Genomic DNA, 26,297 nt, shown 5'->3' with positions numbered 1-26,297 from the left:
TTGGCAGCAGGGGCTCAGTATTGGGGTATCGGGGCAGTAATAGGGACACATACGGCAGCAGCGGCTCAGTATTGGGGTATCAGGTGCAGTAATAGGGACACATACGGCAGCAGCGGCTCCGTATTGGGGTATCAGGTGCAGTAATAGGGACACATACGGCAGCAGCTCAGTATTGGGATATCAGCAGTGTGAGGAGTTTGTGCAGGTTGGGAATAGATGGTGATGGGGCTGGAATATGAGAAGTGAAACATGTCTTTGTTATATTCTCTGCAGACGAGTTGTAGCTGGAAGAAGTTGTCATGTCAGTCTGGGCCAGATGGAAAAGAGACGGGAAAAATGAACGATTCCATCAGAAAGAATGTTAGCGGTAAGAGATTATCTGTAACTGTGCTGTGATCTCTTATATGACCATATGGAGGTAATACCCATGTTGGTCGTTATATAGAGATTATCATAAGTAATAGCGCTGTCATCTGCTGAGGTTTTCCTCCACTATTAGGGCACGTCACCGAGTTGTAATCAAGGTTACCTGGTTAGGGGCCCACTCAGAAGTTTTGGCCCCCCTGAACCAAAACCCTAGCTGCGCCTCTGGTCTGTGCACATAGAATATAGCTGTTCTCTGCAGCATGTCCTGTTTACACAGGATAGTGTGCTGCCAAAGACAACTATTTTCAAAAACTCTTCAAGCACCTGGCGAATGAAGAAAGCGATCATTCTTTGCATGATTGCTGGTTTGTTTAGACAGGGGCCGATAATATAGAAAAGAGCATTCCTCAGCCTATGTAAATACAACCTGTGATAATGGACCAATGCATGTGATCTTGACCTAGCACTACTGCTGGTTCTCTGAAATACCCATAGGACTTGATAAAAGGAAATTAGAAAATGATGTTCTCAGATTGTTGGCTTTGATAAAAACACCTTCTGTTCTTTACATTGCAACATTGTCTTTTAAACTGTTTTTATGTGTTACTTAGCAAATTTTTTGTAATTTATGTGTTAATAAAATTCTTTATAATCGAATAGTTCCCGATGCGCTGTCTTTTATATGTTTATAAATGTTAGTAGTTGTCCTACACAATAAACTGTACCTCACATGAAGAGGTTGTCTCATTTTGTTCTTCGGGAGTGCACCGCTCCGTAGCATCACAACGTCCTGCTTGCCTGAGGGACAGTGCGCTTCTGATTGATTTAGTTTGGACCAGCAGCATCGTAGTACCACTGGTCTGTATTGTGAACTTTCTAAAGCTGCACGCAGACAGCAATGCATCTACACGAACGGAGAAACGCAATGAAACTGAAGCTGGCTGGATTCAGCCATGTAATCTCTCTTCTCCTTTCCTAGGAGACCGGCCATCTCTGTTAGACTGCATTGGTGGTCGGTAACCTAGGCAATGGGCAGTAAACGATAATATTAAAAAGAACTTTTAGCAAGAAGTAAATTGCAGAGTTGCTTGTTTTAACAAGCGCTTTGCAATTTTATGTATTTGAAATGATGAAACAACCCCTTTTAAGTATATACTGTATTTTAACTTCCTATAATTTAGATGCTCAGACTAACGAGTATCAGGGCAGTGTCACGTACAATAGGAGGAGGAAGGCTGGATTAAGAGTTCAGAAATGTAGAAGAGTTGATTCATCTCAGGGGAATACATTTCAGTCTACACAGCACAGAAGAAGCTGAGAAGTATCAGCCGTAGCTTCTCGCTATGAATTACCGTAAGTATCTTAATACTACCTTAACCTATAAAAATTATTTGTGGGTAGAGATCTAAAGTTATATCCCAGCTTGTTAGAAAATTAGAGAATCTTAATAAAAATGAATTTCAAACTGGTAAAAAGACTTTTGAAACAAATGCTGGTGAAATTTGAGATTTACACTTTACTTTCCTAAAATTTAGAACTTTATTCTAACTTTTTATTATTGAAATATGTGCATTTCTTTTTTTAATCACATTTCATTTGTACAGATGTAGCTGTTCTGAATGTATTATTCCTTTCTTTTGTGCACTGTTTAATCTGCATGTATGAAAATCTTAGGGACCCTGCAAAGCAGTGCTTAGAGACCAAAAGGCTATGTTCATATGTTGCGTTTTTGCAGCTTTTTTTTAATGCAAATTTTCAGCTGTGTTTTACAGCACCAGCAAAGTCTATGAGATTTTAGAAATCTCATGCACACACATGTGTGTTTTATTCTGACTGGTTTGCCAAAGAGCAAAATGTAGCATGTCACTTCTTTCAGCGTTTTTCACCCTTTGAAGACAATGGGTGGTGCAAAAAATGCTGCAAAAAACATAGGTATCAGGTTTTGGTGCCAAAACCTGACGAAGTTGAATCAGATTTTTTGTTTATGAGCTAAACTTTACCAGCATGCACATGAGACAAATGCACCCTAACAAAAAACACAGTAAAAAATTGCACCAAAAACGCCAAAATAATTGGTATGCTGCATCTTGGCAAATAAAAAACAAAACGCAGTGTGTGCATGTGATCTCTGAACACTCATTGATTATGCAGGTACTGTTAATTGTATTTAATCATGGCGCATTGATTTGAGGTTTTGAATAAAGTATACTTGATGTAAAGTGGCGACCTAAAATTTTGCTTTTTTTTTAAAGTGTGATTATTTCTGTCTGGTTGTTGTGATGCTATTTTTCTGGTGATTTTAGTAAACCGGTTTGGACATTGTTTTATCCCTTTATGTGTTAATTTTCAATATATACTGGACCAAATGTTTTGCATATTTTGTCATGGGTAGTTGAATTTTGACAAAAAAAATTGTGTGTGTTTTTTTGCTAAAACATGGCAAAGACAAAGCCAAATTTATCACATGATGCTTGGAAGCTTCTTATTCTGAGAGTGAAGTCAGGAAAAAGCCAAAAAGAAGTAGCTATGGAATTCAACTTCTCTCAGAGTCAAGTGCCACTTATAATAAAGAGAGAAAAAGAAGGTTATACACACAAAGACTCCACATGTTAAAATCCACAGTTTATAGTAGGTAAAATCCACAGCGGGTAGAAGGCAAGTGATTATGTAACCTTGTACACATGTTGAAGATTTTTAGCGCAGAAATTGACACGCAGTTGGGATTTTAAAATCTGTAGCATGTACATTTCTCTTTCAGATTTTCACTCTGGATTTAATCCTATTAATGTAAAAGTGGTTAAATTCGAAGGACATGTACAGGGAATCCATTTCTAACACTACTGTCTATTTGCTGCGATTTGCAGTGAGATCTGCAGTCAAATATTTCCAGCCTGTGTAGTACTTGCTTAAAGCTTCCTGTTTGGGTATTCGTAAGTTGGGAAACTACTGTGAAAGAGGAAATTCACTCCTTGCACATGGTGATTAGCAGACTAATTAGGATAATTTAGGTACCGTCACACTCAGCAACTTTGCAAAGAGAACGACAACAATCCGTGACGTTGCAGCGTCCTGGATAGCGATCTCGTTGTGTTTGACACGCAGCAGCGATCAGGATCCCGCTGTGCCATCGCTGGTCGGAGCTAGAAGTCCAGAACTTTATTTCGTTGCCAGGTTGGCGTGTATCGTCATGTTTGACATCAAAAGCAACGACGCCAGCAACGAACATAGGGCCCCTAGATGTGTGTCGGATCGGTACACTCCGGCTGTTTGACATGGAGCTAACAACCAGCGAGAACGAGAAGTGAGTCGCCGTTACATCACTGGATCGCTCCTGCATCGTTCTGGAGTTGCTGTGTTTGACGTCTCTACAGTGACCTAAACAGCGACGCTCCAGCGATCTAGTTTAGGTCGGCTCGTTGTCTATATCGCTGCAGCGTCGCTGAGTGTGACGGTACCTTTAGTCTTTCCAACCTGGGTCTCTAAGTGTTGTCATCAGTGATCACACACTGTGTTTGAGGCAGTGTTAGGTGTTTATATATCCAGCTTTTCGACTGTTGTATTTTCATCTTTTTTTTGCTTGATAAAATCAGTATGTGGCAAAAATGTTGCTGTTTTTGCCTTATTGTGTATCATTATTGTAAAAACCTAGCAAAGAATTAACCTACTGTAGAACGTTAGAAACACTTCTGATTGTATCCAACTTTTTGGAGAATGGAGATTGTTTGATTATCAAATTCAATAGACAAATATTGGCTTCTACTTTACCATGTTGGTTTGGAAACCCTGTTTCTTCTGGAAGGCAGGAGAACATAATTGTCCATCATACTTTTTAGCAGAAATCCTTTAGTCTAACATCTGTCTTGTTTTAAGCAAATAAGTGATCAGAAATTGCTGTTAGTGTCTTGAGGTTCCCCATAACCTACAATCAATTTTAAATCTTGCTTTTGAAGAATTTTATATGTCTGAATAATCCTTTTATTATGGTAATCTTAGGTTTAATGATGAAAAAATGAATCGTCATCAGCTTTCAATAAGTGTACAAAATGTATGGTATGTGATGCCAACTTTGTATCAGTAGGACAATTAATAATCAATTTATCTAAGTCATTGGTGCAGTTAGGGTCTGGTAGCAGTGTGATATTTCATATTTGGTCCGTGATGGGCTCTGACATTAAGTCATCAGATAATAACCAAGAATACAATCATGCAAGGCATATGAAGCAGCCATTTCAACTCATGTAAATAAGACCCAAGGACAGCAATATTGTTTTTCATTTTACTAAGATTTTTATGCTAAGCTGGTGAAACACCACATGTACATATTAATATCCAGTCTAGTCTTGGACTCTGTCATTGTAGCCACTTTGCATAATCCATTGGCATATGTAACATCTGTTCTGGTTCCTTTCCCTTTAGGTTCTAGTTCAGCCCCTAGGTGGAGCAGAGCCTTTGTTGCTGGTGACAGCATCAGTCCTGTTTTATTCCTGGGACTTTTGATGCTGCTGGATCACGTAGTTATGGTTTTAATTGAATGTTGACCATCCTTTTTTTCTGTTCCTGATATTACTTCTTGACTTTGACCTTGCTTGGTGAGTGGTGACCCTTGCAGCCTCTGGTGCTCTCCTCTTGACGGCAGCACTTCAGTGGAAGCAATCCGGTGTACCCCATTGTAAAACCATATCCCTTTACAGGGGTTAAAGGATGAAGATTGGGTTCCTCTGGAATCTGCCAGATAGAGTTAATTGTGCCAAGCCTGTCCAAGGTAGCCATTTTGAGCCTGTGGCCTCTGATAGGTATGACAGCATATTGCGACTAACATTGTAAACACTTAGTATACCCATGGCATACGGTCAAAATTAATACAATATTAGCACAGTTTTATAGTAAGACTATGAATCTTTAGGAGCTGGAGGAAATCAGAGTTGCCACCTGCCCAGTAAATAATCCAGTCCAGTTAATGATATTAATACTTGGAAGCATCTGCCGATACAAACTTTTCTCTGTAAATATTAATAGCTCACATAATTTTTAATTCTTAATTGTTACGCCAGATTCATTGAAGTTGCAGATACATGTACATTGTTCAACACCAGCACCAGCTGGAAATGTCTTTGTCAAGGGGAACCTGAAGACAGCTCTAGTGGCAGCTCATACTGCAGAGTACCTAGAAGTCAGGATATAGTCTCAATATATGTTTTGGATGAACTTATATGCTCAGTCATAGCAATTTACAAGATCATTGTGGTGACGGTTCTTTCACATCAAAATCTGGAATCTGAGAAAAAAAACAAGCAATAGAGTAGATTATTATGTTGGTAAATATGAATACAAACCAAGTCTGGAAATAAATGACCTATGAAAATATGATACAAAAGGAGTAGATAGCTAAGACTCTTGTAGTATTACATATAATTCCAATAAATGTTCTGTATTAGGTGACCAGTGTGAGTTTACCAAAGAGAACCAATACTTGTTAGTGGCTCTCCCACCATCACAATCCAAATGAACGTGTCCAATGTGTTTTGAAAGAGAGCACAAATCAGGGAATTTATTAAAAATAATAAAATAACCTATGTCTAGCTGCTAAATTTCTCATCACTCCAGTGACAGGTCTTTATGTCGGCACATAAGATTACTGCAAATAATTGCTGGCCTTATTGGTCATGGTACTGCAGTTGGAATATGTTCCTCGGTGCTAATGATTGCCCTCAGTGGTCATCATTTCCAAATAGTTCACTAAGGTTAAGTATACATTATGTTTGTGGCTGTGGCTGTTATTTTTAGACCCATTGTAAAGAAACATATATGTATTTTTGCAGTAGCCCTCTACAAAGGAGAGTGCAGTATGCAATTTATGGGCATACCTGCCAGGTGGAGGCTAAAAGAACACACTTTCAATCTTTTTCTAGTAAATGGTCACATATGGCATTTTTACAGTATGCTTCGGGAAAAGTTAATTCAAGAGATGGATCCACAGTTCATTGAATTTGTGTCGAATTGTCTGAAATTTTGAGTTTCAGGCAAAATAGACCATTTTGAAATTCAATTAATGGTTTGCAAAAGAAAAAAAACTTCCCATCACCATTTCCCACACTGCTGAAGCATAAGCATAAAAGAGTAAGCTAATGTCTTTGTGCGTGGCTGCTTGGACCTTCCTATAATCCTATAATGTCCAGCAGCTATGACATTTTTTGGATTATCATACTGTACAGTGGTGGTCAGTACCGAGACCTTCACATATATGCGGTTCCCAGCAGAGCACAGTTTGCATGGCAGAGTCATTTTCAATTTCCAAAGTATCTTTCTCCTGTAGAGTGTAAGCTCTCATGGTCAGCAGGATCCTCACTCTCTTCTGTAGTTCGTAAGCTCTTATGGTCAGCAAGGTCCTCTCTTTTTCCCCTGTAGAGTGTAAGCTCCTATGAACATTGGGGTCATCTCTGTCAAATCTCCCCCACTTGGATTTTCTAAGCAATTACAAGCTTTTCAATTTTGAGATTTGCAACAAATCAAATTATTGAAGAAAATTTGGTCAAATCAGTGAATTTGAATAAACAGTCACTCATTTCTACTCCTGACATATACTTTAGGCTAAGTGCACAAGTGTTCATGTAGCCAAATATTATTGGTTCCACACGAGCATAAATGGTATGTTGGGGGGGGGTTAGTAGTTAAGCATAAGTTATTTTTCTATTTTCAAGCATTCCCTGCTTTCTGCATTCATTGAAAAAGCCCTGGACAATCTTTTAATGTAATTTCATCATACAGCAATCTTAAGAAAGTTTTTCAGAACTTGCAAATATCTCAAATTATAGATACAGAACTCTCTCAGAAAAAAAAAATATCAGAGTGATGACATGCTCAATTTCCTGATATATTTCACTGGCATTAAGCCACACTTTTGAGGTGTGACAAGGTGGAATGTTCGCTTTGATTGACAGTTCATGTGTAAATAAAGGGTAGGTGTGGTGGACATAATGCTTTCAAAACCATATTCAGCTCCAAAAAAATCTGCAGAAATAATATATCTATAAAAACAAAATGCCTACATCTAGAAGATGATAATAAAGGGAGTTTACTGAGCAGACAAGCATATCATGTTGTTCTAGTTTTTACAGTCTTGCATGTAAAAACATTCCAGAATTGTCAAATATTAGAGTCCCCAACCACAAGTGTGTGTACAGTAGACTTCAAGTTTGTTTTAGTGTGTCTCCTATTACAGATACAAAATGGTATGATAGAAAATCTACCTAGTGTGATGCTTATAATATACTTCTTCAGAACATGTTTTGTCTATGTTGCCCTATGGATGTTATTCGTAAACTGTAAAAAAAAAAAAGTGAACAGAATTTGCACTCTACAAGGTTGATTTTCCCATATAATTGACATAAACTGTAGAAAGTGCATGGTATGAGCCACAATCGTGTCCACCCTTAACTTTTCTGCGTTTTTCTAGGAACCCCTATTTAACTTGCAAGTTTGTGACCATTCATCATTTTCCATTTTTCTGCATAAATTTGTTCTACAACTATATCAGATTTTCACAAAAGTCATAAATTACAAACAAATAAGTCAAAAATATCAGACTTTGTAATTTCTTTTAAAATGGAAACAATCCAAACTACATGACTTCGTGTGGATAAAGTATTTGAACCTTTAAGACTAACTGATAATTTGAGAGTAAAATGAGTTTGGTGTTTTCAATTGAGAACAATCGGATGTGAGTGGGGAACCTGTTTTATTTAAAAAACTGGGATCTATTAACCCCTTTTTGACATCGGACGTACTATCCCATCGAGGTGGGGTGGGCCCCTATGACCACGGATGGGATAGTACATCCAGCGCGATCGGCGGCGCTCACGGGGGGAGCGCGGCCGGGTGTCAGCTGCCTATCGCAGCTGACATCTGGCACTATGTGCCAGGAGCGGTCACGGACCGCCCCCGGCACATTAACCCCTGGCACCCCGCGATCAAAGATGATCGCGATGTGTCGGCGGTGCAGGGAAGCATCGCACAGGGAGGGGGCTCCCTGTGGGCTTCCCTGAGCCCCCCGCAGCAACGTGATGTGATCGCGTTGCTGCGAGGGTCTTACCTCCCTCCCTGCCTGCTCCAGACCCGGATCCAAGATGGCCGCGGATCCAGGTCCTGCAGGGAGGGAGGTGGCTTCACAGCGCCTGCTCAGAGCAGGCATCGGTGATCTGACAGAGTGCTGTGCAAACTGTCAGATCACCGATCTGTGATGTCCCCCCCGGGACAAAGTAAAAAAGTAAAAAAAAAATTCCAAATGTGTAAAAAAAAATAAAAAAAAATATTCCTAAATAATAAAAAAATATATATATATATTATTCCCATAAATACATTTCTTTATCTAAATTAATAGAAAAAAACAATAAAAGTACATATATTTAGTATCGCCGCATCCGTAACGGCCCGACCTATAAAACTGGCCCACTAGTTAACCCCTTCAGTAAACACCGTAAGAAAAAAAAAAAAAACGAGGCAAAAAACAATATCATTATCATACCGCCGAACGAAAAGTGGAATAACACGCGATCAAAAAGACAGATATAAATAACCATGGTACCGCTGAAAGCATCATCTTGTCCCGCAAGAAACGAGCCACCATACAGCATCATCAGCAAAAAAATAAAAAAGTTATAGTCCTGAGAATAAAGCGATGCAAAAATAATTATTTTTTCTATAAAATAGTTTTTATCGTATAAAAGCGCCAAAACATAAAAAATGATATAAATGAGGTGTCGCTGTAATCGTACTGACCCGAAGAATAAAACTGCTTTATCAATTTTACCAAACGCGGAACGGTATAAACGCCTCCCCCAAAAGAAATTCATGAATAGCTGGTTTTTGGTCATTCTGCCTCACAAAAATCGGAATAAAAAGCGATCAAAAAATGTCACGTGCCCGAAAATGTTACCAATAAAAACGTCAACTCGTGCCGCAAAAAACAAGACCTCACATGACTCTGTGGACCAAAATATGGAAAAATTATAGCTCTCAAAATATGGTAATGCAAAAAATATTTTGTGCAATAAAAAGCGTCTTTCAGTGTGTGACGGCTGCCAATCATAAAAATCTGCTAAAAAACCCACTATAAAAGTAAATCGAACCCCCCTTCATCACCGCCTTAGTTAGGGAAAAATTAAAAAAATGTATTTATTTCCATTTTCCCATTAGGGCTAGGGTTAGGGTGTTAGGGCTAGGGTTAGGGTTAGGGTTAGGGCTAGGGTTAGGGTTAGGGTTAGGGCTAGGGTTAGGGTTAGGGCTAGGGTTAGGGTTAGGGCTAGGGTTAGGGTTAGGGCTAGGGTTATGGCTAGGGTTAGGGTTAGGGCTAGGGTTAGGGTTAGGGTTAGGGTTAGGGCTAGGGTTAGGGCTAGGGTTAGGGATAGGGTTAGGGCTAGGGTTAGGGCTACAGTTTGGTTTGGGGCTAAAGTTACAGTTAGGGTTTATATTACATTTACAGTTGGGAATAGGGTTGGGATTAGGGTTAGGGATGTGTCAGGGTTAGAGGTGTGGTTAGGGTTACCGTTGGAATTAGGGTTAGGGGTGTGTTTGGATTAGGGTTTCAGTTATAATTGGGGGGTTTCCACTGTTTAGGCACATCAGGGGCTCTCCAAACGCGACATGGCGTCCGATCTCAATTCCAGCCAATTCTGCGTTGAAAAAGTAAAACAGTGCTTCTTCCCTTCCGAGCTCTCCCGTGTGCCCAAACAGGGGTTTACCCCAACATATGGGGTATCAGCGTACTCAGGACAAATAGGACAACTGTTGGGGTCCAATTTCTCCTGTTACCCTTGGGAAAATACAAAACTGGGGGCTAAAAAATAATTTTTGTGGGAAAAAAAAAGATTTTTTATTTTTACGGCTCTGCGTTATAAACTGTAGTGAAACACTTGGGGGTTCAAAGTTCTCACAACACATCTAGATAAGTTCCCTGGGGGGTCTAGTTTCCAATATGGGGTCACTTGTGGGGGGTTTCCACTGTTTAGGTACATTAGGGGTTCTGCAAACGCAATGTGACGCCTGCAGACCATTCCATCTAAGTCTGCATTCCAAATGGCACTCCTTCCCTTCCGAGCCCTCCCATGCGCCCAAGCGGTGGTTCCCCCCAACATATGGGGTATCAGCGTACTCAGGACATATTGGACAACAATTTTTGTGGTCGAATTTCTCCTCTTACCCTCGGGAAAATACGAAACTGGGGGCTAAAAAATAATTTTTGGGGAAAGATTTTTATTAAAATTTTCACGGCTCTGCGTTACAAACTGTAGTGAAACACTTGGGGGTTCAAAGCTCTCACAACACATCTAGATGAGTTCCTTAGGGGGTCTAGTTTCCAAAATGGTGTCACTTGTGGGGGGGTTTCTACTGTTTAGGTACATTAGGGGCTCTGCAAATGCAATGTGACGCCTGCAGACCATTCCATCTAAGTCTGCATTCCAAATGGAACTCCCTCCCTTCCGAGCCCTCCCATGCGCCCAAACAGTGGTTCCCCCCCACATATGGGGTATCAGCGCACTCAGGACAAATTGGACAACAAATTTTGGGGTCCAATTTCTCCTGTTACCCTCAGGAAAATACAAAACTGTGGGCTAAAAAATAATTTTTGTGGGAAAAAATTTTTGTTTTATTTTTACGGCTCTCCATTATAAACTTCTGTGAAGCCCTTGGTGGGTCAAAGCGCTCACCACACATCTAGATAAGTTCCTTAGGGGGTCTACTTTCCAAAATGGTGTCACTTGTGAGGGGTTTCTACTATTTAGGTACATTAGGGGCTCTGCAAACGCAACATGGCGTCTCATCTCAATTCCTGTCAATTTTGCATTGAAAAGTCAAATGGCGCTCCTTCCTTTCCGAGCTCTCCCATCCACCCAAACAGTGGTTTACCCCCACATATGGGGTATCAGCGTACTCAGGACAAATTGTACAACAACTTTTGGGGTCCAATTTCTTCTCTTACCCTTGGGAAAATAAAAAACTGGGGGCGAAAAGATAATTTTTGTGAAAAAATATGATTTGTTATTTTTACGGTTCTGCATTATAAACTTCTGTGAAGCACTTGGTGGGTCAAAGTGCTCACCACACCTCTAGATAAGTTCCTTAGGGGGTCTACTTTCCAAAATGGTGTCACTTGTGGGGGGTTTCAATGTTTAGGCACATCAGTGGCTCTCCAAACGCAACATGGCGTCCCATCTCAATTCCTGTCAATTTTGCATTGAAAAGTCAAATGGCGCTCCTTCGCTTCCGAGCTGTGCCATGCGCCCAAACAGTGGTTTACCCCCACATGTGGGGTATTGGAGTACTCAGGACAAATTGTACAACAATGTTTGGGGTCCATTTTCTCCTGTTACCCTTGGTAAAATAAAACAAATTGGAGCTGAATTAAATTTTTTGTGAAAAAAAGTTAAATGTTCATTTTTATTTAAACATTAAAAAAATTCCTGTGAAGCACCAGAAGGGTTAATAAACTTCTTGAATGTGGTTTTGAGCACCTTAAGGGGTGTAGTTTTTAGAATGGTGTCACACTTGGGTATTTTCTATCATATAGACCCCTCAAAATGACTTCAAATGAGATGTGGTCCCTAAAAAAAATGGTGTTGTAGAAATGAGAAATTGCTGGTCAACTTTTCACCCTTATAACTCCCTAACAAAAAAAAATGTTGGTTCCAATATTGTGCTGATGTAAAGTAGACGTGTGGGAAATGTTACTTATTAAGTATTTTGTGTGACATATCTCTGTGATTTAATTGCATAAAAATTCAAAGTTGGAAAATTGCGAAATTTTCATAATTTTCGCCAAATTTCCATTTTTTTCACAAATAAACGCAGGTACTATCAAAGAATTTTTACCATTGTCATGAAGTACAATATGTCATGAGAAAACAATGTCAGATTCACTGGGATCCGTTGAAGCGTTCCAGAGTTATAACCTCATAAAGGGACAGTGGTCAGAATTGTAAAAATTGGCCCGGTCATTAACGTGCAAACCACCCTTGGGGGTAAAGGGGTTAAAGTTTGATGTTCTAATGTTAGTAGAGATGTAAGATGTCACAATCAAACAAGATTTTTTAGAACCTTAGGCTACTTTCACACTTGCTTTAGTACGCGGCCGTCGCAAAGTGTCGGCGCGATGTACCGACGGACGTTGTGCAAATTCGGCACAACCTGGGCAGCGGGTGCAGTTTTTCAATGCATCCGCTCCCATTCTAAGTCCCGGGGAGGAGGGGGCGGAGTTCCGGCCACGTATGCGCGGTAGGAAATGCCGGATCTGACGTGCGAAAAAACGATACATTGAACATTTTTTCATGCTGACGGTCCGCCAAAACACGACGCATCCAGTGCACGACGGACACGACGGATGGCCATCCATCACAATCCGTCGCTAATACAAGTCTATGGGAAAATGCAGGATCCTACAAATTTTTTTCTGAAAATGAGGGATTGTGACGGAAGCTGAAAAAAGCAAGTGTGAAAGTAGCCTAAGAAGAGAAAGTTGTTGATGCTCAACAAGCTGGAAAATTTAACAAAACATATCTATAAAGTTTGGACTCCACCAATCCACAGTCAGGCAGATTGTCACAAATGGAGGAAATTTAACATGATTATCATATTCCCCATGAGTGGATGGCCAACAAAGATCACTCCAAGAGTAATGTGAAAAGAAGGCTATTGAAACAATATTTTGTGAATGGATATGAACAATCTAGAAATGTTTGGTTTAGAGGAGAAGCATTACGCTCGGAGAAAAAAAAACTCTGTATGACAGCATAAAAGGCCATACTATAAGGGAAACACACTGGTGGTAGTGTCATTAGTTTGTTTTGCTGCACCTAGGACAAAACGGCTTGTTATCAATGATGGAACAACAAATTCTAAAATTTATCAGTAAGGCTACGTTCACACTAGCGTTGTGCGCCGCTGCGTCGGCGACACGACGCACAACGCACCGAAAAACGCGTGCAAACGCACGCAAAAACGCTGCGTTTTTTGACGCATGCGTCATTTTTTGACGAAAATCGGACGCAAGAAAAATGCAACTTGTTGCGTTTTCTTGGTCCGACGCTAGCGTCAAAAAAGACGCACGTGTCGGAAAACGCAACAAGCAAAAACGCATGCGTCCCCCATGTTAAACATAGGGGCACATGACGCGTGCGTCGCCGCTGCGTCGCCCGACGCTAGCGTGACGCACACTAGCCAAACGCTAGTGTGAACGTAGCCTAAATTCTAAAGGAAAATGTCAGTACATTTGTACATGATAGCAAGAAAAAGATATAGACAATAGTGATTACCTTACAATATTTTTAGTAGTTACAACAACAACAAAAAATACAAAACCACAAAAGATTATTGGCTTCTACTTTACCATGTTGGTTTGGAAACCCTGTTTCTTCTGGAAGGCAGGAGAACATAATTGTCCATCATACTTTTTAGCAGAAATCCTTTAGTCTAACATCTGTCTTGTTTTAAGCAAATAAGTGATCAGAAATTGCTGTTAGTGTCTTGAGGTTCCCCATAACCTACAACCAATTTTAAATCTTGCTTTTGAAGAATTTTATATGTCTGAATAATCCTTTTATTATGGTAATCTTAGGTTTAATGATGAAAAAATGAATCGTCATCAGCTTTCAATAAGTGTACAAAATGTATGGTATGTGATGCCAACTTTGTATCAGTAGGACAATTAATAATCAATTTATCTAAGTCATTGGTGCAGTTAGGGTCTGGTAGCAGTGTGATATTTCATATTTGGTCCGTGATGGGCTCTGACATTAAGTCATCAGATAATAACCAAGAATACAATCATGCAAGGCATATGAAGCAGCCATTTCAACTCATGTAAATAAGACCCAAGGACAGCAATATTGTTTTTCATTTTACTAAGATTTTTATGCTAAGCTGGTGAAACACCACATGTACATATTAATATCCAGTCTAGTCTTGGACTCTGTCATTGTAGCCACTTTGCATAATCCATTGGCATATGTAACATCTGTTCTGGTTCCTTTCCCTTTAGGTTCTAGTTCAGCCCCTAGGTGGAGCAGAGCCTTTGTTGCTGGTGACAGCATCAGTCCTGTTTTATTCCTGGGACTTTTGATGCTGCTGGATCACGTAGTTATGGTTTTAATTGAATGTTGACCATCCTTTTTTTCTGTTCCTGATATTACTTCTTGACTTTGACCTTGCTTGGTGAGTGGTGACCCTTGCAGCCTCTGGTGCTCTCCTCTTGACGGCAGCACTTCAGTGGAAGCAATCCGGTGTACCCCATTGTAAAACCATATCCCTTTACAGGGGTTAAAGGATGAAGATTGGGTTCCTCTGGAATCTGCCAGATAGAGTTAATTGTGCCAAGCCTGTCCAAGGTAGCCATTTTGAGCCTGTGGCCTCTGATAGGTATGACAGCATATTGCGACTAACATTGTAAACACTTAGTATACCCATGGCATACGGTCAAAATTAATACAATATTAGCACAGTTTTATAGTAAGACTATGAATCTTTAGGAGCTGGAGGAAATCAGAGTTGCCACCTGCCCAGTAAATAATCCAGTCCAGTTAATGATATTAATACTTGGAAGCATCTGCCGATACAAACTTTTCTCTGTAAATATTAATAGCTCACATAATTTTTAATTCTTAATTGTTACGCCAGATTCATTGAAGTTGCAGATACATGTACATTGTTCAACACCAGCACCAGCTGGAAATGTCTTTGTCAAGGGGAACCTGAAGACAGCTCTAGTGGCAGCTCATACTGCAGAGTACCTAGAAGTCAGGATATAGTCTCAATATATGTTTTGGATGAACTTATATGCTCAGTCATAGCAATTTACAAGATCATTGTGGTGACGGTTCTTTCACATCAAAATCTGGAATCTGAGAAAAAAAACAAGCAATAGAGTAGATTATTATGTTGGTAAATATGAATACAAACCAAGTCTGGAAATAAATGACCTATGAAAATATGATACAAAAGGAGTAGATAGCTAAGACTCTTGTAGTATTACATATAATTCCAATAAATGTTCTGTATTAGGTGACCAGTGTGAGTTTACCAAAGAGAACCAATACTTGTTAGTGGCTCTCCCACCATCACAATCCAAATGAACGTGTCCAATGTGTTTTGAAAGAGAGCACAAATCAGGGAATTTATTAAAAATAATAAAATAACCTATGTCTAGCTGCTAAATTTCTCATCACTCCAGTGACAGGTCTTTATGTCGGCACATAAGATTACTGCAAATAATTGCTGGCCTTATTGGTCATGGTACTGCAGTTGGAATATGTTCCTCGGTGCTAATGATTGCCCTCAGTGGTCATCATTTCCAAATAGTTCACTAAGGTTAAGTATACATTATGTTTGTGGCTGTGGCTGTTATTTTTAGACCCATTGTAAAGAAACATATATGTATTTTTGCAGTAGCCCTCTACAAAGGAGAGTGCAGTATGCAATTTATGGGCATACCTGCCAGGTGGAGGCTAAAAGAACACACTTTCAATCTTTTTCTAGTAAATGGTCACATATGGCATTTTTACAGTATGCTTCGGGAAAAGTTAATTCAAGAGATGGATCCACAGTTCATTGAATTTGTGTCGAATTGTCTGAAATTTTGAGTTTCAGGCAAAATAGACCATTTTGAAATTCAATTAATGGTTTGCAAAAGAAAAAAAACTTCCCATCACCATTTCCCACACTGCTGAAGCATAAGCATAAAAGAGTAAGCTAATGTCTTTGTGCGTGGCTGCTTGGACCTTCCTATAATCCTATAATGTCCAGCAGCTATGACATTTTTTGGATTATCATACTGTACAGTGGTGGTCAGTACCGAGACCTTCACATATATGCGGTTCCCAGCAGAGCACAGTTTGCATGGCAGAGTCATTTTCAATTTCCAAAGTATCTTTCTCCTGTAGAGTGTAAGCTCTCATGGTCAGCAGGATCCTCACTCTCTTCTGTAGTTCGTAAGCTCTTATGGTCAGCAAGGTCCTCTCTTTTTCCCCTGTAGAGTGTAAGCTCCTATGAACATTGGGGTCATCTCTGTCAAATCTCCCCCACTTGGATTTTCTAAGCAATTACAAGCTTTTCAATTTTGAGATTTGCAACAAATCAAATTATTGAAGAAAATTTGGTCAAATCAGTGAATTTGAATAAACAGTCACTCATTTCTACTCCTGACATATACTTTAGGCTAAGTGCACAAGTGTTCATGTAGCCAAATATTATTGGTTCCACACGAGCATAAATGGTATGTTGGGGGGGGGTTAGTAGTTAAGCATAAGTTATTTTTCTATTTTCAAGCATTCCCTGCTTTCTGCATTCATTGAAAAAGCCCTGGACAATCTTTTAATGTAATTTCATCGTACAGCAATCTTAAGAAAGTTTTTCAGAACTTGCAAATATCTCAAATTATAGATACAGAACTCTCTCAGAAAAAAAAAATATCAGAGTGATGACATGCTCAATTTCCTGATATATTTCACTGGCATTAAGCCACACTTTTGAGGTGTGACAAGGTGGAATGTTCGCTTTGATTGACAGTTCATGTGTAAATAAAGGGTAGGTGTGGTGGACATAATGCTTTCAAAACCATATTCAGCTCCAAAAAAATCTGCAGAAATAATATATCTATAAAAACAAAATGCCTACATCTAGAAGATGATAATAAAGGGAGTTTACTGAGCAGACAAGCATATCATGTTGTTCTAGTTTTTACAGTCTTGCATGTAAAAACATTCCAGAATTGTCAAATATTAGAGTCCCCAACCACAAGTGTGTGTACAGTAGACTTCAAGTTTGTTTTAGTGTGTCTCCTATTACAGATACAAAATGGTATGATAGAAAATCTACCTAGTGTGATGCTTATAATATACTTCTTCAGAACATGTTTTGTCTATGTTGCCCTATGGATGTTATTCGTAAACTGTAAAAAAAAAAAAGTGAACAGAATTTGCACTCTACAAGGTTGATTTTCCCATATAATTGACATAAACTGTAGAAAGTGCATGGTATGAGCCACAATCGTGTCCACCCTTAACTTTTCTGCGTTTTTCTAGGAACCCCTATTTAACTTGCAAGTTTGTGACCATTCATCATTTTCCATTTTTCTGCATAAATTTGTTCTACAACTATATCAGATTTTCACAAAAGTCATAAATTACAAACAAATAAGTCAAAAATATCAGACTTTGTAATTTCTTTTAAAATGGAAACAATCCAAACTACATGACTTCGTGTGGATAAAGTATTTGAACCTTTAAGACTAACTGATAATTTGAGAGTAAAATGAGTTTGGTGTTTTCAATTGAGAACAATCGGATGTGAGTGGGGAACCTGTTTTATTTAAAAAACTGGGATCTATTAACCCCTTTTTGACATCGGACGTACTATCCCATCGAGGTGGGGTGGGCCCCTATGACCACGGATGGGATAGTACATCCAGCGCGATCGGCGGCGCTCACGGGGGGAGCGCGGCCGGGTGTCAGCTGCCTATCGCAGCTGACATCTGGCACCATGTGCCAGGAGCGGTCACGGACCGCCCCCGGCACATTAACCCCTGGCACCCCGCGATCAAAGATGATCGCGATGTGTCGGCGGTGCAGGGAAGCATCGCACAGGGAGGGGGCTCCCTGTGGGCTTCCCTGAGCCCCCCGCAGCAACGTGATGTGATCGCGTTGCTGCGAGGGTCTTACCTCCCTCCCTGCCTGCTCCAGACCCGGATCCAAGATGGCCGCGGATCCAGGTCCTGCAGGGAGGGAGGTGGCTTCACAGCGCCTGCTCAGAGCAGGCATCGGTGATCTGACAGAGTGCTGTGCAAACTGTCAGATCACCGATCTGTGATGTCCCCCCCGGGACAAAGTAAAAAAGTAAAAAAAAAATTCCAAATGTGTAAAAAAAATTAAAAAAAATATTCCTAAATAATAAAAAAATATATATATATATTATTCCCATAAATACATTTCTTTATCTAAATTAATAGAAAAAAACAATAAAAGTACATATATTTAGTATCGCCGCGTCCGTAACGGCCCGACCTATAAAACTGGCCCACTAGTTAACCCCTTCAGTAAACACCGTAAGAAAAAAAAAAAAAACGAGGCAAAAAACAATATCATTATCATACCGCCGAACGAAAAGTGGAATAACACGCGATCAAACAGACAGATATAAATAACCATGGTACCGCTGAAAGCATCATCTTGTCCCGCAAGAAACGGGCCACCATACAGCATCATCAGCAAAAAAATAAAAAAGTTATAGTCCTGAGAAACTGGGGGCTAAAAAATAATTTTTGGGGAAAGATTTTTATTAAAATTTTCACGGCTCTGCGTTACAAACTGTAGTGAAACACTTGGGGGTTCAAAGCTCTCACAACACATCTAGATGAGTTCCTTAGGGGGTCTAGTTTCCAAAATGGTGTCACTTGTGGGGGGGTTTCTACTGTTTAGGTACATTAGGGGCTCTGCAAATGCAATGTGACGCCTGCAGACCATTCCATCTAAGTCTGCATTCCAAATGGAGCTCCCTCCCTTCCGAGCCCTCCCATGCGCCCAAACAGTGGTTCCCCCCCCACATATGGGGTATCAGCGCACTCAGGACAAATTGGACAACAAATTTTGGGGTCCAATTTCTCCTGTTACCCTCAGGAAAATACAAAACTGTGGGCTAAAAAATAATTTTTGTGGGAAAAAATTTTTGTTTTATTTTTACGGCTCTCCATTATAAACTTCTGTGAAGCCCTTGGTGGGTCAAAGCGCTCACCACACATCTAGATAAGTTCCTTAGGGGGTCTACTTTCCAAAATGGTGTCACTTGTGAGGGGTTTCTACTATTTAGGTACATTAGGGGCTCTGCAAACGCAACATGGCGTCTCATCTCAATTCCTGTCAATTTTGCATTGAAAAGTCAAATGGCGCTCCTTCCTTTCCGAGCTCTCCCATCCACCCAAACAGTGGTTTACCCCCACATATGGGGTATCAGCGTACTCAGGACAAATTGTACAACAACTTTTGGGGTCCAATTTCTTCTCTTACCCTTGGGAAAATAAAAAACTGGGGGTGAAAAGATAATTTTTGTGAAAAAATATGATTTGTTATTTTTACGGTTCTGCATTATAAACTTCTGTGAAGCACTTGGTGGGTCAAAGTGCTCACCACACCTCTAGATAAGTTCCTTAGGGGGTCTACTTTCCAAAATGGTGTCACTTGTGGGGGGTTTCAATGTTTAGGCACATCAGTGGCTCTCCAAACGCAACATGGCGTCCCATCTCAATTCCTGTCAATTTTGCATTGAAAAGTCAAATGGCGCTCCTTCGCTTCCGAGCTGTGCCATGCGCCCAAACAGTGGTTTACCCCCACATGTGGGGTATTGGAGTACTCAGGACAAATTGTACAACAATGTTTGGGGTCCATTTTCTCCTGTTACCCTTGGTAAAATAAAACAAATTGGAGCTGAATTAAATTTTTTGTGAAAAAAAGTTAAATGTTCATTTTTATTTAAACATTAAAAAAATTCCTGTGAAGCACCAGAAGGGTTAATAAACTTCTTGAATGTGGTTTTGAGCACCTTAAGGGGTGTAGTTTTTAGAATGGTGTCACACTTGGGTATTTTCTATCATATAGACCCCTCAAAATGACTTCAAATGAGATGTGGTCCCTAAAAAAAATGGTGTTGTAGAAATGAGAAATTGCTGGTCAACTTTTCACCCTTATAACTCCCTAACAAAAAAAAATGTTGGTTCCAATATTGTGCTGATGTAAAGTAGACGTGTGGGAAATGTTACTTATTAAGTATTTTGTGTGACATATCTCTGTGATTTAATTGCATAAAAATTCAAAGTTGGAAAATTGCGAAATTTTCATAATTTTCGCCAAATTTCCATTTTTTTCACAAATAAACGCAGGTACTATCAAAGAATTTTTACCATTGTCATGAAGTACAATATGTCATGAGAAAACAATGTCAGATTCACTGGGATCCGTTGAAGCGTTCCAGAGTTATAACCTCATAAAGGGACAGTGGTCAGAATTGTAAAAATTGGCCCGGTCATTAACGTGCAAACCACCCTTGGGGGTAAAGGGGTTAAAGTTTGATGTTCTAATGTTAGTAGAGATGTAAGATGTCACAATCAAACAAGATTTTTTAGAACCTTAGGCTACTTTCACACTTGCTTTAGTACGCGGCCGTCGCAAAGTGTCGGCGCGATGTACCGACGGACGTTGTGCAAATTCGGCACAACCTGGGCAGCGGGTGCAGTTTTTCAATGCATCCGCTCCCATTCTAAGTCCCGGGGAGGAGGGGGCGGAGTTCCGGCCACGTATGCGCGGTAGGAAATGCCGGATCTGACGTGCGAAAAAACGATACATTGAACATTTTTTCATGCTGACGGTCCGCCAAAACACGACGCATCCAGTGCACGACGGACACGACGGATGGCCATCCATCACAATCCGTCGCTAATACAAGTCTATGGGAAAATGCAGGATCCTACAAATTTTTTTCTGAAAATGAGGGATTGTGACGGAAGCTGAAAAAAGCAAGTGTGAAAGTAGCCTAAGAAGAGAAAGTTGTTGATGCTCAACAAGCTGGAAAATTTAACAAAACATATCTATAAAGTTTGGACTCCACCAATCCACAGTCAGGCAGATTGTCACAAATGGAGGAAATTTAACATGATTATCATATTCCCCATGAGTGGATGGCCAACAAAGATCACTCCAAGAGTAATGTGAAAAGAAGGCTATTGAAACAATATTTTGTGAATGGATATGAACAATCTAGAAATGTTTGGTTTAGAGGAGAAGCATTACGCTCGGAGAAAAAAAAACTCTGTATGACAGCATAAAAGGCCATACTATAAGGGAAACACACTGGTGGTAGTGTCATTAGTTTGTTTTGCTGCACCTAGGACAAAACGGCTTGTTATCAATGATGGAACAACAAATTCTAAAATTTATCAGTAAGGCTACGTTCACACTAGCGTTGTGCGCCGCTGCGTCGGCGACACGACGCACAACGCACCGAAAAACGCGTGCAAACGCACGCAAAAACGCTGCGTTTTTTGACGCATGCGTCATTTTTTGACGAAAATCGGACGCAAGAAAAATGCAACTTGTTGCGTTTTCTTGGTCCGACGCTAGCGTCAAAAAAGACGCACGTGTCGGAAAACGCAACAAGCAAAAACGCATGCGTCCCCCATGATAAACATAGGGGCACATGACGCGTGCGTCGCCGCTGCGTCGCCCGACGCTAGCGTGACGCACACTAGCCAAACGCTAGTGTGAACGTAGCCTAAATTCTAAAGGAAAATGTCAGTACATTTGTACATGATAGCAAGAAAAAGATATAGACAATAGTGATTACCTTACAATATTTTTAGTAGTTACAACAACAACAAAAAATACAAAACCACAAAAGATTTTTTAAAAACATTTAAAAAGCACATTTGCAGTAATATAACTAACATAAAAACCCCAAAAGGTCTATATAAAAACCAGGTGTGTTCAACTTGCGGCAAACAAACAACAGTTATCGATGTGTGTCCCTGATATATCAGTAATTTGGTACCATAACAAAACGTAAAATACACTAGATTTTATGAGGGGTATATGGCACAATTGTCACTTTGCAAGTGTCAATTTTAAATATCAGGACATGCATTATTAGATATAACTTTTTCCAATGGTAAAGATTCGTATCCCTAACATATCATCAATTGGGCATCAGGGATTATAAGTGGACCAGATTTTGTACAAAGTGCATTGTAAAAATATCCCCTTACATGTGTCAATCTCATTACAGGGGCACACAATAAATGTAACCTTCTCACCTGGTTTGATCCATACACACAGATCTCATTATGAACAGATTATAATCAATTCATTTTAGAAATGCCTATGTTTATCAATAATCCTACCAGCGTTTTAACAATTGTCCTGCATAGAAAATATACGTGGAATGGATCCATGTGCAGAGCACTTAGGTAGCATGTCTATCTGTGTGGCACCCTCCACAGTAAGAAGTATATTTCTAGATTAATAGGATTAGTATAGACAAAGGCTCACTATTTTCTATTTCTAGACTTCCAGTTTTACAGTGATGAGCAATAAATACCCCAAAACACGTGTCTTCAAACGGAATGTTTCGTTAAACTGTCAATTTTGACTTTTCGGAATGCTACCTTAATAGATTGCATTGGAGCTCTAGTCCTCTCCCTCTCTGAATAGGATATTTGCATATTTAATTTCCCAGAGGAACATTCCATGGCTTGTAAGCCTCCTGACACCAGTTTGGCACTCTCCACACACAAAAATAACTGTCTTAGCTGGAAATATTTAGATGCAGTTATTGCTGCCCAAGTGGGTCACACCAGATACTAAAAGCAAATGTACACATACTTTTGCAACTCACGGACAGTTGAGATTGGATCACCTTCCCAAATAAAAAAAGAGAAAGTCTAGTATTTTTTATGGATTTGTTTGATGTGTTTATAACCGTTGTGAAATTACAGTGCAGTTTTAGGTCAAATGTACTTGTATGCAGAAATTTGAAATTTACCAAACTTTCAAGGATCTCTGTGGATACAAAGAGCATAAACAAATCCTGAATATTAGGAAATCATATTATTCTTCAATACCTTTCAACTTGCTCCACTCATCTTGGGATACGTTAAACCAAGAGAAACGGTAAAAAAGGGCACATGTTAAGCTTCTTATTTATGGAATAGAGCAGGGGTCCCCAACTCCAGGCCTCGAGGGCCGCCAACAGTGCAGGTTTTCAGGATTTCTTTAGTATTGCATCGGTGGTAATGTGATCATCTGCTCAGGTGATGATTCCAACCCCTGTGCAATACTAAGGAAATCCTGAAAACCTGCACTGTTGGCGGCCCTCGAGGCCTGGAGTTGGGGACCACTGGAATAGAGCATAGAGAGTGAGAACTCTATGTTGTTATAGCTGCAAAAAAAAAAAGAAGTATCATGAAGATAACGCAACAGGTAAGGCCTTCATCACATGCATTCTTATACCTAATATGAGGTATATTTACTTGTGAATCAGAAGTTAAGTTGATTCTTTAGATTCTGTAGGTATATACTGTAGTTGTCAAGTACATTTGCCAAACACCTGCATTTCTACAGTTCTCTTCAGTCAAAAACTCTGCTTATGCATATTTATTTTATGTATATATTTATTACAGCACCAGAAATTTCGAGGATTGATGCCAACAGATTAAAAAATGGTGAAGAGCACAGGACTCAGAGTATACGGGGCAAGGAACTTTTTCTTCGCAGAGGACAACCCTTTAGCATCTCCTTAGCTTTTTACAACAGAGGAAAAGAAGAAAAACTAGATAACTTAAGGCTAACAGCCCAAACAGGTTTGTAGAACAATAGCAGTAAACCATGCCTCAAGATTTAGTATAAAGGTTTCCATACTGATCTTAACACCATACAATCAGACCGTCATCCAAAATTGAAATGATAAAATGGCCATAAAGAATAGTGGTCTTTTTAAAGAAGTCAAACTAAAGGGGATATCAAAAAGTATTAAAAAATCTATGCATCCCTGTTAACTTTCCATATATTTGTCATGCAAGATGATCATGCTATAATTTTATTGCAATAATTTCAGAACCTATAGCACCTTTTATGTCCATCATAATCTGTAGAAATCCATTGAGAAGCAAACTGAAATCATTTTGAGAGGGGAAATAGCAAAACAAAACATTATTATTATTTTTGCAAAAATTATACTGATAATGGGTGAGTTGGAGAACCATATTACTAGGTCAGTTTTACTATATAGTGAATATGGTAAATAAAAATTCAAAAAAAACAATTGTGGAATTGCATATTTTTTGCAATTTCACCGCACTTGGAATTTTTTTTACCACTTTCCTATACATTAAAATGAATTGAAAAGTACAACTCATCCCCAAAAAACAAGCCCACATATGGCTATATTGAAAGAAATATAAAAAATGGAAAATGGCCATGGCGCGAAAGGGTTCAATGTTCTGAAATGAGTCTTCTTGGTATGAATTTGTTTACATGACAAATACCTGGTATATTAGCAGGAGACTTTTTTATATCCACTTTATGGCAAATGGGTAAATAGAACATTTATGACAGAAAAATCTGGCCTAGACTAGGAATGGTCTTTTCAAAGAACTGAACTATTTGAGAGATATTACTGTATTGGTTATTATTGTTTTCTATTAATCTGGATAAACACCAATTAGCTGTTATGTGTGGCACGGCAGCAAATTTCAAATTCCATTGTGCTCTGCACATTTCTCATCTGTGAAATTACTCAAGATTACAGATTTTTCGATGTCTGCTGATGGAACTATGAGAACTAAATAAATATGTAGAAATTGAGATTACTCAAATATCTCTGCTGGCAAAATGAAACGGTTGTGTCTGCTGTTGCTAGAAGGTCCCTCCATAGAAATCCACCATTCAAGGGTCAATGAGAAACTGCACAGTACCCATTGAAATGCATAGGCTGTCCATATAATGCAATGACATTCTAGATCTTTCAGAGAGAGACGTATACCTCTTCTATGGCTAATAGTTGAGGTGCTGAAGATAATTTTTTTTTACCAGATATCCTCTCTAATGTCAGCTGTCATTTGTATGTACAGTCAAGGTTCAAGAGCAATCTATCATCCTCTACCAACCCTGGTAGCTTTAAATAGCACTAATCATAAAGAGAGAGCAATTATATGGTATAACTAATAATGGCTTATATCTGCCAAGAGGAATACAGAAGATTAAATTAGATGGATTTTATTATTATAATTAAAGACATCCCTAAATCATTGTAAAATTAAAAATGATCTTAATATTCAATATCTTACAGTCTAACTTACAGTCTAAAAACCAATCTTAATTACAGTGTATCTAACTAATATGTAGTGCAGTTCACCAGAACGGTCCAATTTAACAAGTCATGAAGCTGTCTGTGCAGAATTAGGTCAGGCAACTCCTACTTTGGCTAACAGCAAGACGATGCCTTGAAAATTGTTAGAAATAAGCACAAAGTATGTTAGAATAATTGTTATTATTGGTATAAAGTCATGCGCCAGTTGAAGAGGTTTTCAAGAAAGTAGACCCTAACATTCTAAAGTGCCCAAAATGAACAGAGCAGATACTCACCCTCCCCACCGATGCTAGGGGTGTGTTGGCTTTAGAGGTAATGTCACATTACCTCTGAGCATCACTAGTGTAGCCAACCACTGAGAGCTCAGTGGTTGTACCAAAACTGACAGTCACTAAGGCTACTTTCACACTAGTGTCGTACTCGGCCCGTCACAGTGCGTCGGGCTGACGTACCGACGCTAGCAGTGAATGCGCTGCACAATGGGGGCAGCGGATGCATTTTTCCAGCGCATCCGCTGCCCCATTGTGAGGTGCGGGGAGGTGGGGGCGGAGTTCCGGCCGCGTACGCGCGATAGGAAATGGCGGTCCGTCGGCAGCAAAAAACGTTACATGTAACATTTTTTGCAGCCGAAGGTCCGCCACAACATGGCACAACCGTCGCACGACGGTTGCGACGTGTGGCAAAGCGTCACAATGTGACGCTAATGCAAGTCAATGGAGAAAAAACGCATCCTGCAAGCACTTTTGCAGGATGCGTTTTTCAACAAAACGACGCATACCGACGTGCAGTGCACGACGCTAATGTGAAAGTAGCCTAAACTCAGTGATTGGCTACAGCGGTGATGTGTCAATTTGATGTCACTGATGCAGCTGAGACACCCAAGCAGCGGTGGGAGCCAGCACTGGACCCATGAAAGTGAATAACTGCTCTTTTTGTTACTTTAGGTATTTATAGATCATTTGGGGTCCAATTTCTTGAAATTGTAAAACCCCTTTTAGTTTTATTTGCGTAAAATTGGAAAACTTCTTGATTGGGAAGGC

The 26,297-nt window shown here is 39.6% G+C and overlaps 1 protein-coding gene across 1 annotated transcript in view; it reads left to right on the top strand.

The window, feature by feature from the left end:
• The first annotated feature begins 1,581 nt into the window (after positions 1-1,581).
• The window catches only part of LOC138665085 (protein-glutamine gamma-glutamyltransferase 5-like), a 105,854-nt gene continuing 81,138 nt past the window's right edge, over positions 1,582-26,297 (top strand). The window contains exons 1-2 of the mRNA XM_069752258.1: positions 1,582-1,719; positions 23,570-23,749. Of these exons, the coding sequence (XP_069608359.1) occupies positions 1,710-1,719; positions 23,570-23,749 (190 nt within the window). The 5' untranslated portion in view covers positions 1,582-1,709. The remainder of the gene's footprint in view (positions 1,720-23,569; positions 23,750-26,297) is intronic.

The sequence above is a fragment of the Ranitomeya imitator genome, chromosome 2 (assembly GCF_032444005.1).
Source record: "Ranitomeya imitator isolate aRanImi1 chromosome 2, aRanImi1.pri, whole genome shotgun sequence".
Classification (NCBI taxonomy): domain Eukaryota; kingdom Metazoa; phylum Chordata; class Amphibia; order Anura; family Dendrobatidae; genus Ranitomeya; species Ranitomeya imitator.
This window is presented reverse-complemented; position numbering and strand designations above follow the sequence as displayed.